The sequence below is a fragment of the Myiozetetes cayanensis genome, unplaced genomic scaffold (assembly GCF_022539395.1).
Source record: "Myiozetetes cayanensis isolate MyiCay16 unplaced genomic scaffold, myiCay2020 scf5-8, whole genome shotgun sequence".
NCBI classification, from domain to species: Eukaryota; Metazoa; Chordata; class Aves; order Passeriformes; family Tyrannidae; genus Myiozetetes; species Myiozetetes cayanensis.
Window position 1 is genome coordinate 34,706,208 of NW_026087742.1, and position 19,335 is coordinate 34,725,542.

Here is a 19,335-nt window from a genome sequence, read left to right on the forward strand (position 1 = left end):
TTTTTCGACCCTCAGCAGGGAAGTTCCCTCTGGAAGATAAGCAGAACATTAACTCAGAAAAAATGTATAGTTTTCTTGTAGGTTGCTGCAAAATTTTCTGTGCTTTCAACCACAGAGAGTTGTTAGATGAGACAGGGATTTCCCAAACCAGCACACTATTACCCGCCTAGTGAAACCTGGGCCCTGGTCTACTATCAAAGCCAAATTCATGTATCAGCCACACAGTACTAAGAAATTGTATGACACTTTTCCTCTGAAAGGTGATAGGAAAGCATTCAGAGCCACTTACCAAAATTTCCACTCTGCCCAGCATGCTCCCAAAAGCCAGAAGTCAGGCTGTCTTTCAGCAAGAGCTAAAAGCAGAGGTGAAGTGTAAGTGGAGTGTAACAAAACTGTAGAAAATACTACTTCAGCATCCCCCTTAGATGATGTCCTGTCATGACAGGTATCAGGTAAGTTTTGTGTCGTCTGCAGTGAAAACCCAAGCCATGCGGATTTTATATTAATAGATTGGTAACTCCTTTCATACTATCTTCAGTCCATAACGGAGGGGAAATTGCCTTTTGTGTTTTGCTGTTGTTTTTATACTTTCATTATTATGATTGCATCAGCACTGCTTCTTCCTTGCTTTGGATTGTAGATCAATGACTTTTTTTCTTGCTCCTAGAAGTCACCTGTAATATTTGTCCTATGTTTTCAGACCAGTTTGAATACCTATTCTCTGGTGTACTAAGTCTGTCTCTAGGTCTCCCAGTATCAGATCAAAAATAATGTGGCCACATAATAAAACCACCAATCCACTAAAATTCACTGATTTGATGTTGGTAAAATGGATAGTTCAACTTTGTGCCAGCAGTCTTTCTGAGTAATCAAATATAATCTGTTCACACCTTTATGTTTTCACTAGAACAAAAAATATAAACTATAATCTCCATAAAACAATAGCACTTGTGCCCCTCTGTTCTCTGAGTGGTTCAACAATGCTGAAAATGGGAATGTGAGCATGGACCAGGTCATATCAGGATCAGGAATTGGGTTAATTTGCTAATGCAAAGATTGCTCTTCACAACTGTGATAACACAACTTTAGCATGGGAAACCAACTACATCTGTGAATTTTTTCTGCACAAGTTCAGGTCTAAGGCTGAGTGAGGTGACAGGAGGGCTTTGAATTGCTGCACAACAGGGCCTTGCTTAATTTTAGAATAGAGATCCAACATTCCACTTATCACTGAATACGCCTATGGTTACATCTAGCAGACCATCAGCTGTGTGGACTGCACATTAGGTGTGCTAATAATAATAATAATAATAATAATGGCCAGTCTTCGCGAGCGAAGATCCGGGGAAGGTCTTTCCACCTTCCAGCCTGCGCATTGGATTTTTTAGGTGAGACACAGTGTGCGCAGAACTGAGCCCACCCTTTAATCCTAAGGTTCATCTGCCGGGGCCAAGCGAGCTTGGACGGTGGCAGCGAGGTCCTTAGGACGTAGGTGGGTTGCCTTTAAGGGCTAACGAGCCCCACCTGCCCGGGAGTGGCCCTGACCGGGAATCGAACCCGGGTCTCCGCGGTGATAGCACGGCGCCTTTACCACTAGACCACCAGGGGTGTGCTAGTCCTGAGTTAAAAGTGGTTACTTACACCATTCAGAATAATTTTTAAGCCTTGGATTTTCCTTCTTTCATACATCCAAAAGGGTCTTTAAGCCTTATGTTCAAATGTCATACCAAAAGATGTGGAGGTCTTTGCCTTGGGTCTAAAAAGCTCGTGGGACTTTCTAGTTTGCTTCTTAGTAAAGAGCTATGACTAGTAGATGTGAACTTCTCACTTTCTAATAAGAAACTTGATTTTTTTCTACCTAAGGATAAAAAGTTGATTATAAATATAAATTTAATATTTTTCTCTTCCTTGTGTAATGTTTAAATGTCTCTTGATGAAAAACAGGACTCTTCTTAATCTTATACTTCCCATTCATCAGTAACCAGAAGACACATTTTTTTATTCTGGTTTTGGCCACAATGTTGTATCTATGACATGTGTCCTTACCCCATATACACTACTGTTTTCTTTCTTCTGATGTCCAGGAGCCAGATTTGGTCCCCTGGAAAACCACTGAGAATTCTGATAGCTCCACCTGGAACATGGGGCAAAGGAAATAAACGATGTTTTGTTGTTCTGCTACATGAAAAGTGAGCTCAGCAGGAGCTCATAAAACATCTGAAGCCAGGTGTCTTACAAAGTGCATAATAACACTGATGCTGAACAGCAAGTTACAGGTAAGGATCAGAGAGCACAATCTGAGTCTACTGGTTTGTCAGACTGAATTTCCTGGTTGGTTATTAGATTACCTTTCCTTTCACTTGTCAGTGTTCTCTTATTGTCAATTTGTCCTTGTATTTATCCTTATCAATAACCATTTTTTTTCTCTTTTTCTCTTGACAGTTCTTATTTCCACTGGTAACTGAGAAGCACCAGCTTTTTCTATCCAGCCTTTGTTTCTTCAGAGTTTTATGCTTAACTTTTAAAATAATTATAATTAAAAATTATTCTCCATTTACCTATCCCAAATTTTCTTCCCCCCACACTACATAGACAACTAGACCTAAAATCCCCACAGAATTCCTAAAACATACCAAAAGGCAATATTAGGAGATACTTTCTTCATGGTGTCATTCAGCTATCAGAATTTTTTAAAACCCACTGATATTACTTGATTTGATTGCTTCAGTGTCAGCAGCCCCGAATGGAAATTCCCTGTGATATTTTACAAAACACATGATTTTTTGAATCTAAAGAGACCAAGAGCAAATTTTATGAACCCCCATTCAATACCATTATTTTTTACTTGGAATGTTCCTTCTCTTTGTCCATAACCACATCAGAAAGTCACGGACCATGTCTATGTGTAGTTTAATTTAGCATTGCAGTGTAGTGTTGAAGATCTGATCCTAATGCCACGAGCAGGCCACCAAGTCAGCTTTCAGAAGGCTTCTCATTACTCTGTCTGGGAGTTTTCCTTCTAATAACAATTGACATCTCCATAAAGCACTTATCAGCCTTTTAATGAAAACATAAGTTAGATTTTAAATACTGCCATTACTGTGCTAGTCTACTAGACTGAAACAGCTACCTTAACTGATCCAGTCACAATAAGACAGAGTTAAGATTTAGGGACATGAGACAGAACCTCATGTCAGTTTTTTGTTGAAAGTTACCTCTACAAGACCCTATGGTGAAGTGAGTCATGATCATTTATGTTTTGTAATCAAGTAAAGTTGTATATTGCACTAAACATCTGTATTTTATGTTCTTGAAAGCAGAAAGTGATGTGCCATGCTGATCTTACAGTCTACCTAGCATTTGTGTACCTGAAAGTAATAAGCCTTGGCCCACACCTAAATGAGGAGACCCAGGTATGAGAAATGGGTCTCTCAGAGCATATGAGAAGGTGGTGTCTACCCAATGGCAGAATATATGGGAAAGGTTTCTCAGCCAAAACCACTAAATTCAACTTAGGCACAAACTTTGTGCAGATCTGATGGCTGTGTTAAATGAACAGTGAAATAAAGGGTGCTGGGAAAAGAAAGATGTAAAGTCTCATGAGGCCTTTTTAATGAAGAGGATTTTGCCCAGGTGCAGCACGTGATTGTGATTGTCTTATGTTTCAGTGACTCTACAATCACACATGGGAATAAGACACATATTTTCTTACTTGTTTAACATTTATGGTTGTTCATATATGGAAAGCTTGGTTTCCCAACTACTATCTGAATCACTGACAATTACTCAAAACAGGACTCTGCTCAATAGTAGGCCAAGAGGGGCGTGTGCTGTTCCTCAGTCACATTCCTCATTCAGAGCTTCTCATTCATATAATTTCACAGGGGATTCCTCTGTTAACCAGATGCCTCAGAAATTCATCATATGACTATTCTCAAGGCTCGGATTCTTACTTTTTAACATTGAATATAAAATCTCATTTGAATATGAAAATAGGGTATTAAATGTATTTGTGTGTATGATTGTCTGCCTAAATATATATTCGAGGCCTTTTCTGGTTCACTCTGAGGCTCTGTCTCAAGCCTTTCCAATCTCTGTAGCTTTCTGGTGAAAATTAAAAAATATATATTCTTATTCTCAGAGATGGGTCTCTTCTCACAAGTGCATTTTTGCACTGGCATCCATGGAAGGAAATGAAATAGTGAGGTTTCCCAAACAGACAGGCACAAAGAAAATGAAATAAATCAAACAAGTAACATTTCTATGATAGAATCTGTTTTACAAGCCTGATATGAAAACCAGGGAAATCAGTCAAACAGTAGTAAACATCAGATTGTGGTTAGAAATATTTGTTGAAAAAGCAAATCCTTTCCCTTTGCCCCTTTTGCTCCAGGCTCCCCCATCACAGGCTCCCTGGCAGCAGGATTCAGAGATAATCCCCTGGAATACCTGAGGCATAGAAGCCAACAGGATTAAAGCACCTCGTGCTCCACACCATGGTCATGTGATGACCTGCTGATCCCAGCAAAAGGCATAGTTTCCCAGAAAAATTCTCACTTCATTTGCCTGTATGTTGTTCCTACCCTCCTGAGATTCTCCCTATGCACAAGGAAATAATTGACAAAGTTTTTAGGAAAAAATAAACCCAAGAAAACCACTTTTATCAATAACAGAAGTAGATGAAGAAAATAATGGATAATTCATATGTGATTTTCCAAGCAGTAAAATAACTGTTGTTCCCTCTCTTTAAGGAGCAACTTCAAAGAATGTCTAACTTCTAAATCCACCTATGTTGCTCTGTTAGCACTGCTCAGGCTAATGTACAGGAAGAAAGAGGTAGGTGATCTGGAGGCTGCCCAGCAACATATTGAGTAAAGAAGACAGGACGTTCACAAACTACTTGATGGGAGAAAATCAGGAGTCAAGGGTTTTTTCCCTGGTCTAGAGACAGCTGCTCAAAGTGCTTTCTGAAAAATTTATTGGCAGACTGTCTGTGTTCCCCACAAAACTGCAAAGACTTCTGCTATCAGTTCTAGAACAAAAATTAATTGTCTTATGAAAAGTTTATGATTTCCCTCACTTCCCTTTGCAATATGCACATGCTGGAAAGGCAGCTTACACTGAAATATAAAAATGCCAAGCCAGACTATATCTCTTGGTTTTGCTCTATGTTCACATTTAATCTGCCCACACTTTATGTTTTCTTCCTATTAAAAAAATAGTTTATTCCAAAATTCCTCAGTTTCTCATTTTTGAGTTCACTATTCTTCTCATATAGCTGATCAGAACTGATTGTATTCTTTTGGTTCTTTTTTTTTTAACTATCCATTTATTCTAAAGCATATAATCAAAGCAGGAATTTGAAGAACTTACAATTGCATCTGTGTCCAAACTTTAATTTTACTTCCTCTCCAGTAGCCCGAGGAAAGCAATCATGTGCTAGGCAGAAGATGAAGGTTTATAATAAATGTCTGTATTTTGAAACTTGTGGGGGGTGGGGAAAAAGTCACTTGGCTTTCACTTAGAACATGTGATAATCAGATTAACCCTGAAGTGTATTTTGTGTGTAAATGCATCTTGGGTAGGAATGGGGAAGGACATTGGAGGACTGTAGCAGAAGTCAGCAGTGAAGCATTCCTGGCAGAGGGAAAGGAATTTCTTTCACACCCAAGACTTTGGAGGGGTCAGAGAGAGCGTTCCATGCACTGAAGCATAACACTGATGCTCTCCTGCTGTTCTGCCACTATGCTGCTATTTGCCATGGGTTTTCTGCTAGTCATCCTTCAGCCGTCCATGGGGCAGTTCCCCAGAGTTTGTGCGAACACCCAGAGTTTGCTGAGCAAGGAGTGCTGTCCCCCCTGGGATGGAGATGGGTCCCCTTGTGGGGAGCTTTCCAGCAGAGGGTCCTGCCAGAACATCCTTCTCTCTCAGGCTCCACTAGGACCACAGTTCCCCTTTTCGGGTGTGGATGACAGAGAGGACTGGCCCTCTGTATTTTACAACCGGACATGTAGATGTGAAGGCAACTTCATGGGATTCAACTGTGGAGAGTGCAAGTTTGGTTTCTCAGGGATCAACTGCACGGAAAGGCAACTGAGAACAAGAAGAAACATCTTCCAGCTCACTACCAGCGAGAAGAACAAATTTCTTGCCTACCTTAACTTGGCAAAGAACATCCCTAGCCAGGACTACGTTATTGCTACTGGCACGTATACTCAGATGAACAATGGCTCCAACCCCATGTTCAGAGACATCAGTGTGTACGATCTCTTTGTGTGGATGCATTATTATGCCTCTCGAGACACACTCTTAGGTGGGTCCAATGTGTGGCGGGACATTGATTTTGCCCATGAAGCCCCTGGTTTTCTGCCTTGGCATCGGGCCTTTCTGCTGATGTGGGAACGTCAGATCCAGAAGATAACGGGTGATGAGAACTTCACCATCCCTTACTGGGACTGGCGAGATGCAGAGGACTGTGAGGTTTGCAATGATGAATACATGGGTGGCAGACATCCCACCAACCCTAATTTACTCAGCCTAGCATCAATTTTCTCCTCGTGGCAGGTAAGAACAGGCCAAGGGAAAGGGAAGAGAATTATCCCATCTGATGTTAGGCACTTAGGTGAGATGGGAGCTTAGCTACGCTGCGTTCTCTTAGATGCTCCTAGAGAGAAAGTAAGCAATACCAGAGGGTAAATCAGATTTTATGTGCACAAAATCTTCATTTAGAACTATTCATTTGTCTCTTTGTCTCTTTTGTTTCTGATTGTAGGATTTAGGTTGCTTAATTAAGAACCTCAAGGTAAAGTGGAAGGAGGAAAATTATGCTTTTGTGTCCAAACATGGCTTTTAGCAGGTTAAATAGGCTTGGGTCTGGTGCAGCAGTCAGGTCAGAAAAAGCAGGACTTATGTACATTAATTTCTAGCACAAACCATTGCAAAACAATGGAGGACAGAAATTGAAGTACAATTTTAAACAGACAAACAAACAAACGAATAAACTAAACTTTAGAGCACTGAAGAACCAGCTGTGTGATTCACATCAGTAGTTCAAAAAAATATAAGAATCTCTGCCGCTCAAAGGAACTAAGGGGTAAATACAATAGTGATTTCTGCAACTTAAAAGCACTGCAAATTAGCTGTATAACAAGGTGAAATAACATAAGTTATAAAGGTCTTATATAGCTGAACTATAGTGTGCTGTTCTAACACTGAGAGCTTCTAGATTTTTTTGTCTCTTGCTTATTACTGCTACATCCCCTAAAACACAGTGACAAAGGTCTATTAGCGTCGATAGACACACTCCATCATGACAATAGCAACAGTCGCTTCTGGCGCTGAAGTCTATGATTATGTTGTCTAAATCTATCCTTGTTCTATTTATTTCTGGAGCAACAGCCCAAATGAAGGTTGGGCAGTTTCAGTGATTTAACGGAAAGAGATACAAATTCAAGCAGCTCTGGGATATTCTGGCATTACAAAACAGCAACCAACTGGGCTAACTGGGCTGGTTGTGCTGTATTTAGCCTTGTTTTGTACCCACTGAAAAATACAGGCTGTGTATATATATCCCTCTAAATTCAAGCAGGACTATTCAACAGAGCTATTTTAGGCTATTGTGTGTCATGCCACTTTCTCCCCCAAACAGGTACTTTTCAGGATCCATTCCCAGGACAATGTTTACACACAGACACCATGTTTGGGAGACTAAAATGATTTTACCGACATAGACATGGATTATTTTATGTTGTTTGGCCTCAGTGCCTGGGAAATTTCCTGGGCAGATTTCATTTACCAGTGTAGGCATAGTCATAAAATACATACAGCTACAAACAGGTATTTTCACCCCATTTTCTAAGATTCTGCTCATTTCTAACAATTTGAATCTGGATGAACTCTACTAACTTAATTAGATTGCATTATCAGAAAGAAGTGGATCTGACGCTGTTCTGCACTGAGCTGAATAAATGGTTATATGGCAAAGGTACAAGTGTTAGAGTGAATTAAATGAAACCAGAATTGCATGGGTTACATGTGTCAAGTGAAGCTATAAATACAGTATATTGGATGAGACAACCAAGGTAGGAGGAGGCAGGTAGTACAAAGGAATCAGCAAGTTACTAGCACCTGGAGGTGTCAGATAGTTGTGTTCAGCTCGTTTCTTTTCAAAGGTTTTATTAATCCTATCCAAATTCTTAAGATTTTTCCATCCTAGCAATAAACACCCAGAAAATTTATGAGTAGCAATTAATAAATTTTTGAAACAGTCAGGTTTATAATTTCTCACTAATATATTCTGAGAATAAAGAATTTTTTATAAAATAAGTTGCTTTAAGAAGTATTTTCTATAACTTTAATAAGTGCAATAATTAAAAAATGTACTATGTTTAAAACACATTCAGTGTCAGTGTATGTATGTAAGAGCATCTAACCCCTTTGCTGAAGTTTTCCAAGTAATTTTTGAAAATGTTTACCACTTGGTTTTTTCAGCCACTTTTGGAAATGTTACGCTTTTATCAAAATTTCCAAAGTAAACCTATGATAACTTTACCTTCAAAAGCTATTAGCACACTTTAACATCTTCTATCTATGTATAGCTCTATTGTCTTATCTAGAGAAAGAATGAAAGAGATGGAACAGATCTGCATTTTCTGTCAGTGAATTTGGGGTAATGATAAAATAGAAACTGATATTTTTTATTAGCTTTGAATCTAAATTTAAACAATTGCTTAGTAGAGAACTGCAGTCGATACAGTTCCTTCAAGTAGCATAAAGTAAGAGATCAGAATATCACTGCAGAAAATCAAAAGGGAACAAAAATAGCGTTAGCTTGAACCGGAAAAGAGCCACAGATCTGCTGCAGAATACACTGATTATCCAAGCTCTGTGGTTAAACAGCATGAGTGGAAAAAAAGAAGAAAAAGAGGAGGATCCAGAAATGTGAAGGAATTTAGGCTTTAACAAGCATTCAAAATAAAAAGAGGGCAAGAGAAACCCTTGAATAACACATCAATAATACAGTGTCCTTTTTAGAATTTTAAGTGTCGTTCCAAAGCACAACAAAACAATGCCTGCTATGTTAGGAAATGTTTATAGATTTGTTTTAAAAAAAGGTAAAGTGTCTATTTGCAGAACAGCATCCCATTTCTTTTTTTTTAATCCCAAAGAAAGGAGAAAATACTTTATTCCACTGAGGAGTTGCCATGGCAACATGGATGCCCATGGATACATGCTGAAATTCTTGCTTTCACCTTAGTTTTATTTCAACATGCTGCTGTTACCATTTAGCTGCGTGAATTATCCATCCATATTTTTCTCATGTTTGTCATCTAAGTGACACTTCTGATTCCTGCGTCTTTTTTACGAGTAAGACTATCAGGAATCTTTCCTGGTTTTGTTTGGATGCCTCATGTGGTAGGATATGTGGGAAGGATTTTTTCATGTTTTCAGGTACTTGTTTGTGATGATTCAAGTGTTGCATTCAGCATTAGGACCGCATGAGACATACTAATGTTTTACCAATTTTTGCAATTCCATGTTGAATTAAGAGAAAACTATATGGGAATTGGAGATTTTGCATGACATTTTCAATTTTTTGTTTGTTTGTTTAGTGCCCTTTTCTACGATTATTCAAGATAATTGATTTGCTAAAAAAAAATCTATTTGCAAATGTGCCTGCCCATGACAGGGGCTTGGATTAGCTGACCTTTAAAGGTCCCTTCCAACCAAAACTGTTCTATGATTCTAAATAGTAGGAGGTGAAATTCTTCTCTCCTCTGCACCAGAACTAATTTCAAGAAATAACTGAAGTCACTGGAGTTGCAAATGTATAAAAATCCTTTGCAAATAAAAGCAGAATCTTTCTGCTGGTAGTTAACATTAGAGTTTGGGAATCCCCAGGGCGTGCTAGACCTAAGATGAATAAAACAAAGGTGGAGAATGTAAGTGCTGATTTAGTTTTCTACTGTGGTAAGGAAGAAACACCACCAACTTCAGGCCCTTGTATTTTGTCTCTTCTAAGACCTGAGAGAAGCAATTGCATAGTGTGGAGAGCTGGCTGCTCTTGGATGTGTTGGTGTAAGCCTTCAGCCAATTCTTTGTTTAAAGAAAGAACAGGAGAATTTACCTTAGCACTTCATTTTGCATCACCCTGCAGAACCACTTACACTAAAACAAAGCTACTACAAAAGAGAAACAAGTTACACAAATAGAAAATGGATATAATACTCCTGAACTAATAATGACAATACTTTAGATCCATTACCTGAAATTATGATTTCCTAAGACATATGAAATTCAGCTATTCAGACACAGTTATTTAATTCTAAGTACAATTTATCATGGAACTGTATTGCTGAATGCAATTGCTGTATTGAATAGTCGCACAGCAGCATTTGAAGTATTATTTTACATCCATCTTTAAAAACTGCAGGAATTTTTAAAAAATACTAACACCAGAAGCCAGCACTTCTTGATTCTTAAATTAACCAAAATCTTACATCCATCTGCTTGTGGACACTTGAGGATCACATGAAGTCAATGACTTTATTTTTTATTGCAACTTAATAGGTTTTGGTGCCAACTACAGGCTGGTACATTAAAAAGCAACAGCCCAAATGGAGCAAGTAACTATAAAGGAAGAGTTTATGAAGATTAGTCTCTCATGATATGCTTCCATGGATTATAAATTTGGAACATTTCCTGTTAGAAAGAGGTACATCTTCACATGCCACCTCAGTACCACAGTGCAGGCATCAGGATCTGTGCACAGCAGGAACAGCCACTCAGGTATCTTCTACCTCTCTATGTCCCTGTAATTCACTGTCCACAGGATCATGAGTGGGTGACAGTGGAGTTCTGTGGTTGCTTGGCCATTTGCTAGTGTACAGCCAGGCTTGCTCATGCAATGAGTCATGTAATATAAAAGATAAATAATATGCACTTTCAGAGCTGTATAAATCAGTAGCTAAGGAATTACATAAAAATTGAGTTTTGTTAATAATTTAGGGGAAAAAGAAGCCTACCATCTCTCTGTAGAGAGATGTGTCTGAGTGATTTCATGGTAGACATGGAGATATCAGCAGTTGGAGACAGCTGGAGAGCAGGGAATCACAGTCTGTCAAACCAGTAAGTGTTAATGAATACTTCAGCAGTAATTGTTTTCTACTCCAGCCCAGCACCATTCTGAGGTGCTGAATGGGGTATAGGTTACCCCCCAGTTCTGGGCTGCCTCCAAGTAAAAAGATGAAACTCAGCCAGTTTTTACTGAAGGCTGAGAAAAAACTTGAAGGGCACGGGTTTGTTTCAGTGCTGTCACTTCATGTTTGTCTCACCTCCTTTTAGATTGAGTTTCACAGCTCCTCCAGTTAATGCATGTACTGTAAGGGGAAGAAAGATAATTATCTTATCTCTGCACAAGATGTTACAATTTCTTCAAATCTTTGCTTTCCAGATTTTCTTCTTTTTGTTCAGTCCTCTGCCTGTTTTACGTTTCTATTCCTGCCAATATTCAGCCATACATGAAGAACCAGATATAAATATACAGATCTCTTAAAACATTTTTTGTTCTGCTATAGATCCAGCATCTTCAAAGCTCCACCTATAAAAGCAAGGTCCCAAAATACAGTTTCTTCTGCTGCAGGTTATCTGGGGATTTCCTTGTGTTTTCTCAGCTTGGTGTATAAAGTGTCATCCATGGCTTCTGGATGACACTTAATTAAGATTAAATTATGCTTGGCTTTAATGCAGCCAAAAAATGTAAAAATTAAACCTCTTTACAACTGCCAAATGTGTTAAATCCAGTGTGAGATCTGTGCTTTAATGTCATTCCCAAGGAACGATGTGAGAATAAATGGAGAAAGACGGGAGAAAGACAATGAATCAGTAGAAAATCTCTTTTGGCTGCTTAAGAGGACCCAAGGCTCCAGCTCAGGAGTCTAGACTTCATGTAGGACAAACAGAGACATAGGGATATGTCAAGGAAGGCCATGAAGTACTCTCATCACATCTCTGTGTCTGGCATACATCAGCAAATCAAGTGGTTGCTCTGGCTTTAGTCTGTATGGTTCTTTTCAGCTGTTTAATCTGAAACACAACACTATGAAAATATGCCAATATAGTTTCTGGAGGGGGGCAGACCTATGTGCAGTGGGCTCAGAAGAGAAGCAGATGAAAGGACCAGTTCTAAAGGAAGCAGATGTATGAATTAGCCCTTTAAGGAGCTGTGCTGCCCCAACAAACTAAGAAATTTCAGATCACTTTGTAATTTCAATAACATAGAAAACCCCCTTTTCCCAAGTATTCAGGCATATATTATTGAATTGTATAGTATTCAATAGTACTGAATGCCCCTGAGATCTAATAATCAAAAAATAACCCAAAGGAATTTGCCACAACCCCCTCCTCCCTTCCCCCCCAGTTTTGAATTTAAAAACAGCAGACAAAGGACTGAACATCACTGAAGACTTCTGTAATGCAGTTCACTTTATTTTACCACAGGGCCTGATCTGTGCAAGCAGTTGCAAAGTAAAAGACCAAAGGATTTGCCCTTTGCCAATGATGTGAGATAGTAGCCTTTACAGTCTGTTTTCTAAGAAACACTCCAAAGAGCTGTGCTCAAGATCTCCACTGCAATGCACAGAGGGATATTTTTTGCTGGGTGCTACAAGGTCCAGATGCAATACTGCATATTCTGGACTGCCATCTACTGGCATTTGGTCTGCTCACTACTTACATAAGCTTTTCCTCTGAATATCTTCCTAACAGCTTCCCTGGAGCTTGGTGCATTTATGAAGGCAGGTGCAGTTGGAATTTTAAGCTTTGTCCAAGGTGAACTGAGAAATTTGCTCAGCACGGTTCTGAAAGGGAACAGAAAATCATCTTTTAAACCAACATCTTTCTAGTAGAAAGTATTCCTGCTGAATAAAAAGAAGACAATGGTGTGACCCATTTTATGTATGCTTAATGCAGATTATATTCAGAAAGAACCATTTGACTGATCTATGTTCTCTTATCACTTACACTTATCATTTAAAAGAGCAAGCTACAGTTTCAGGATAGACCCATAATTAATATCACTTAAATTAAATCTTTCTGGAAAAGTATCCTTGTTAATTTTATGACCAGACCTTAATTTCTGGTTCAGAAAAAAAAATAGCAGAAGGTTACAGACAAGTGTTTTCATTCCTGCTGCTTATGTTGGCATTTCTCGACCATGACTTACCAACTGCCTTGTAGAACCTGGCTTCTGTTTAGGGTGAATTTGGTTAGTCAGACAGTTAAGGAGGGCTACACTGAGACATAAATGAAAAGAAAGTAGCACTCTAACAATTTATAAGCCGCATGACATTAACAGTTACATTAAATCCCACTGAATGGATAAATAGAACAAAAGGGGAAAGTTCCTTTGTTTAGAGATATATATAAGCTCATGCTTTAAGATTCCTTATCCGAATATCTGAGAACTCAGTCTTGAAGACAGCATGTGATTCCTTTTATAAGACACAATGGGGATATATCCCCAGGGCTGTGGGGAAAGGATGAAAGATAGGAGATGGCAGGGCCGACAACCCAGAAGATATGAACCTAGACAAAACCCATAGGAGAGAAAGCTAAATAGAAAATCCACATATCGGTAGTTTCTGAGCCAAGTGACAACTCGGAAACTGAGCTTTACTAGCCAAGACACATTTGCCTTCTTCACTAATGCACTTCTAGGGACACAGGATGGTGAATTTTTATAAACAAAGAAATTACTAGAGGATCTTCTGAATCATCCCCCTCTTTTCCTTCTCATGGGAATAAACTCTCTCAGTAATACAAATCAGCCATAAAACAACACTGTAGCTACCTTTTGTGTTTATAACTGTAGGTCTATTCCTGTCACTGTCCCTCACTTCTTGGTGGGGATTCTTGGAAGATACTCATTAGAAGCAGAGTTCTGACTTCAGTCCCTTTTAGATACAATCTTGACCCACTCAGCGAGCTTCTGAGGGGAGTGTGCACATGAAACTCTCTGTTGGACAACAACCTACAGCCCCCAAGGGAACCTCAGTAGCTTTAACAAACTAGGGCAGATTTCAGCTAATAGAGCAGTCTCTGGGGATAAATTTCTCTGATAAGCTTCCTTATCTACCGCAAAAAAAAGAGGAGAATAATTTTTTCATGATATTCATATTCATAGAAAATTTATCATTTAAGAACTCCAAATTCTTAAGAACACTATATTATATCACCAGCTTCATCAAACATTTTCTGTGAAATTTTTTGTCAAATAGCTTACAAAAGGATTCATTTCATCTCCTTCTACTCATTCAAAAGTTAGTTCAGCAGCAAAGCAACTTGCCTTTGTCTCTGTCTTTAGTTCTTTCAGAGGCACGTCCATGCCTCCAGGGTGCAATTCAGCCCATGCTAATGTAGAAGCAGAGCATCAAGTTGAACAACTTAATTTTGCTTCCCTTGCTAACTGCAGTCCAGAGACAGTTTCTGCATTGATTTTTTTTTTTTAATCCTTTTATTTCACTGACTAAGTCAATGGAGAGAGTCAGGCACCCCTAAAGGTAAGTACATCTCACCTACCAGACATCTGGTTTGGGAGGGCTAGATCACATTCAGGAGATGCCTCTCTCTGTCCTGACTGCAGAGGTCATCCTAAAATGTTACTTCAATCTGGCAATTTGTACATGGCTAGTACCAGTGAAATGAATCTCCCACTCTCTTCCTTCACTAACAGAGGATCTCATATTCTTCCATCTCATTCAAAGCAGAGATGGTTGTTTTCGCTCATCTTCTTATCCATTGTTCCAGTCCATGAAATAGAAATATACCCTTCTGGATAAAAGAAGTTGAGGTTTCAGTGTTAGGTGTTTTCTCCCCCATGATGTCTCACTCACTCATGAGACCTGTTCTTTCTCCACACAAACTTCTCATTAACCACATTGATTACTTTGCTAACAGCATAGTCCTGTGTTTTGAAGGGATCTCTGGTGGTTTGAAGTTTTACTTGTTTTGGTGGTTTTTTTTTCAGAAGAAAAGCAAAACAATAGACAGTGAGTTTGGTTTAGAGCCTTAGCCTCACCTGCTAGGGATACAGAAAAATTTCTTGCTGTTCTGTATTTTGAGCCACTGTTGCTCTGTCTCATTTATATATACCAAACAACTCTACCAATATACACACCCACTAAACCCTCTAGTCTCATCTTGTGTTTGTCATTGTGTTATTATATTTTTCACCATATTCCATCCTGACTCCATGTCAGGTAAGTTCTGAATATAAAGCAGAAATAGGAGTTAGTCCTTGTGACAATTCCCTGTAGGTTTATTGTACCAGAATATGGAAAAAAAAAAAATCCTCCCTCTCGTTTTGATCACTTCTCTGGCCAAGCAGGCGATGCTGTGAGAGCTACAAGAAAAAACTCACAGTGATTAGAAGACCCACATCATTAGGTTACAAATAAATTACTGTGCCTTAAAAAGATATTGAACACACCTTAGTGGTACTTACAGTCTCTGTGGGTACTTTTGACCTATGGCAAATGTGAAGGAGTTTGACTCAGACAAAATTAGTTGACTACCAGTTGAAGTTACGTTGAACTATCTTGCTCTACCAGGAGTCTAAAACCAGACTGGTAGTTTCTATAGATCATCTGGCAAATAATGATTTGTTATGCCATTGTAACTGGATTTTGCCTGTGAATTGAGAAAACTTATATAAATTATGCTGGATTCAGACAGCATTTTATATCTAGATCCATCTCTCTGTTTAAGATCCTTTCCCAATACCCATTACTATGGCATTTCCGTTGGTGATATATGTTCATCTCCAGGACATTCCTAGAAAATACAGCAGCAACCTTTTCCATTTTGTACATGTAGCATCATTGAGACATAGTGAAAGTAAGCTGACATTATACTGACAAAGCACAGACAGATATTTTCATAACTAAAGATTTTTTTTTTCGTATTTCAAGTCAACAATTCCCCCTCTTACTGTGTGGGGAGAAAAATCTGTGATCGTGGCTTTGTTCAGTAGCCTGATGAAGCCAAAAAGCCTCCATTTAGCAGCTGCAGCAGTGGATTTAATCCTGCATCCTGCTGCATTGGTGGGTAACATGGAATTTAGCCTCACTGAGTTTTCAAGAGCATAAATGAGGTTTAAGGACTTAGTCCACATGGGTAGTTTCAGATACAGACTAGTGTATTTCTTCAAAACATACACTGTAGTAAACGGGTATTTTCTAAGAAATAACCAGCTTATATTAAAATCACACAGAGAAAATGTAAAAAATAATATATATTCTTGAAAGAAATTTATTATACAGTATAGTTTTTTTGCTCTAAAAAAAATTAAAAATTAATCAAATATCTCATTTGTTTTTATTTTTCATAATTGCAACTCTTCTAATAGAAAGTGTTTTATACAGGTAATTTGTACTCGGTCTGAAGAGTACAACAGCCAACAGGCTTTATGCAATGCCACAAGCGAGGGGCCTATAAGGCGAAATCCTGGAAACAATGATAAATCAAGGACCCCAAGGCTCCCATCCTCAGCTGATGTTGAATTCTGCCTGTCACTGACTCAGTATGAATCTGGACCCATGGATAAAATGGCCAATTACAGTTTCCGAAACACTTTGGAAGGTAACATGTTTTATTCTATTACGCCATTTCCATCTGTAAATTGATTCTCTCTGGGGCTAGAGTCTTTAAACTCTGGGTAGTTTGAACTGACTCCATGAAGAACAACTCAAAAAGAATGAAAAAGTTATGCTTTCACCTGGAATAGCAACAGAAAGAACCACATTAAAGGCATTTGATGAAAACCTAGAAATTATAGAATAGATCAGACCCTAAATCCATCTGTTAGGAGATACTGTCTCCTGCTACAGTCATCATCAGGCATAGCAAAAAAATATACCACTGTAGAAAAGGAGGTCATTTAATAATCTGCTTGTGCATAACCATGCATAACCATGGCCATGTCAAAGATTTGCCCTGGAATTCACTGTCTTCCAGGGACCAGACTGGACAATAAGGGTGAAAGAGGATGCTGACAGTTGGTATGTTATATTCACATCCTTGCACTATGAACTCCATAGCAGAGCTCCCTAAACTCTAAGGAACAGGGATTGTTATAAGTTAGCCCTCAAAACTGACCCTTAGTATAATTTCCAAAAGAATTAATTATTTATCTTAATTGCATAACTATACCTTGGAACCAGTTTTGAATTTTCCCAATTTGCTAGTAAACAGTCCTTTACTGAAAGAAGCAGTCCTTTACTGAAAGAAATTCTCAATTATCTGTCTATTAAACTCTCTTGAATCCAGCAAAATTGCTAATAAGCAAGGAAAACACATTGTACATTTATAAATAAATATTTCTACAGTAATATGTATCAGCTGAATCAAACGTGATCTACTTTTAATGAGAGCTTTTGGCTTGCAAGAAACTCTGTAAGGGCATAACAATGCAATATAGGAGTAGGACTGAGGATAAAAAAAGTGCCATGAAGATGATCAGAGGGATGGAGCAACTATCCTAAGGAGACAGGTTGAGAGACTTGAAATTGTTCAGCCTGGACAAGAGAAGGCTTCAGGGTGATCTTACTGCAGCCTTCCAGTACCTTAATGGGGCTTATTAGGAGGGAGACGGATTTTTTATATAGACAAATAATGACAGGACAAGGGGCAATGGTTTTAAACTGGAAGACTGAAGGTTTAGATTGGATGTTAGGAAGAAATTCTTCACTCAGGATGATGAGGCACTGGAACAGATGCCCCATCCATGGAAGTGTTAAAGGTCAGGTTGGATGGGGCCTTGAGCAACTTGATCTAGTGGGTGGAATCCCTGCCTATGGCAGAGGGGTTGAAATAAGATGATCTTTAAGGTCCCTTCATATCCCAACCATTCTATGATTCTAAGAAAACAAAGCTTTTAATGTGTCCAGTCTTTGTCATAATGTTGTGTGGAATGCCATAAAGCTTTCATGAGGAAAGAAAAGTGAACCAATTTCTTTCTAAAAGGGTCAGAAATTCAGAACTTGTCTGCTTCAGTCAAGAAAGAATCCAGACAATATATGACTCCATCTCTGGACATAGCTATGCTTTTTGTCCTTGAAAACAGAAACAACATGACTTATGGGAAAGAAAAAGGTGACATAATTGAGTAGAGGTCAACCAACATTTTACTCCATAAAGTATGTGAACAAATGCAAAAGGTGGAGTAGAAGGAGTAGAGAAAAAGGAATTTCAGTAAAAAAGTCATAAAATTCTGAGAGTCTAGCATTACGTTACTGATATTGTAAGCAAAATTGGCACTGTTGGTGGGAGTTTTTTTATTTTATTTTTTAACCTGAATTATTTCAACACTCAGCTTTACACCACAGGAACACAAACATTTCTGTCAACTGAATTATTTAGCTGACAGGATACTGAACTGCAGTTTGAAGTTAAGAATTCATGGCTAATGTTGAAAAAGATGGTGAAAAGTTTTAAAACAAATTTTACTGACAAAAATACCTCATATTGTATTAGCTCCTTTCTTACAAATGATCTGCTTGATTTTTTGTTGTGTACAGATTCCAAGCTTAAATTGACTGCTTGCATTTATTGTGTCAGAGCCCACTTCTGCATGACAGCATTCTTACAAACCTGTTAACACTTTATAGTTCTTAACGCTTTGTTCCTTTTCTAAACAAAAAGCTTTTCAATCCTTCTTTATTTATTTGCACAGTTTTGTGCTGATACACCTAAGGCCAAATTTTAATCTCTTTTAGATCCAAAGAAAATCCAAAGTAAGTCCTCTGACTTTATTTGAATTATTCTAGGTTTGTGAAAGGTGATCAGAACTAAGCCAGTGGCTGTAATTTAACAGGTCCTGATTTACACCAAAGTGAGATTTACTCCTCAGTTTCAGTTCAGTAATGGAAAATACCTGTGATCACATAGGAGATCCCCTTCTGTGCAAAACTATGCTCTTCCACTCTTCAGTGCACTGGAACAAAGACTAAAACTTTTATCTTTCAAAGCAGCAAGCATCAGCATCATTTTGAGCAGATCACAACAATACAGGTTGAATCTCTGTTTGACTAACATAAAATGCTGCTGCAGAGACAGAAATTATGATACTGAAGAATTTATGTCACAACAGCCATAAACAGCAAAGGTCAATGTTGTTCAGTAAAACAACGCTCTCATTGAAGTTGAGCACATGAGCTACCCACACTCTGGGACAGGCCAGATTCTGCTTTGAATGAAAAACAGGTTAAAAGCAGTTTACACTTTGCCCCTGGAAGCAATTATTTAAATAGTATTTGTTGAATCATGGCCCTAACTGCT

General features: G+C 38.4%; 1 protein-coding gene across 1 annotated transcript in view; it reads left to right on the forward strand.

Annotated features, from left to right (window-relative positions):
• Nucleotides 1-5,579: 5,579 nt before the first annotated feature.
• Nucleotides 5,580-19,335, forward strand: part of TYR (tyrosinase) — a 47,359-nt gene continuing 33,603 nt past the window's right edge. Inside the window, exons 1-2 of the mRNA XM_050332322.1 lie at nucleotides 5,580-6,564; nucleotides 16,422-16,638. Of these exons, the coding sequence (XP_050188279.1) occupies nucleotides 5,722-6,564; nucleotides 16,422-16,638 (1,060 nt within the window). The 5' untranslated portion in view covers nucleotides 5,580-5,721. The remainder of the gene's footprint in view (nucleotides 6,565-16,421; nucleotides 16,639-19,335) is intronic.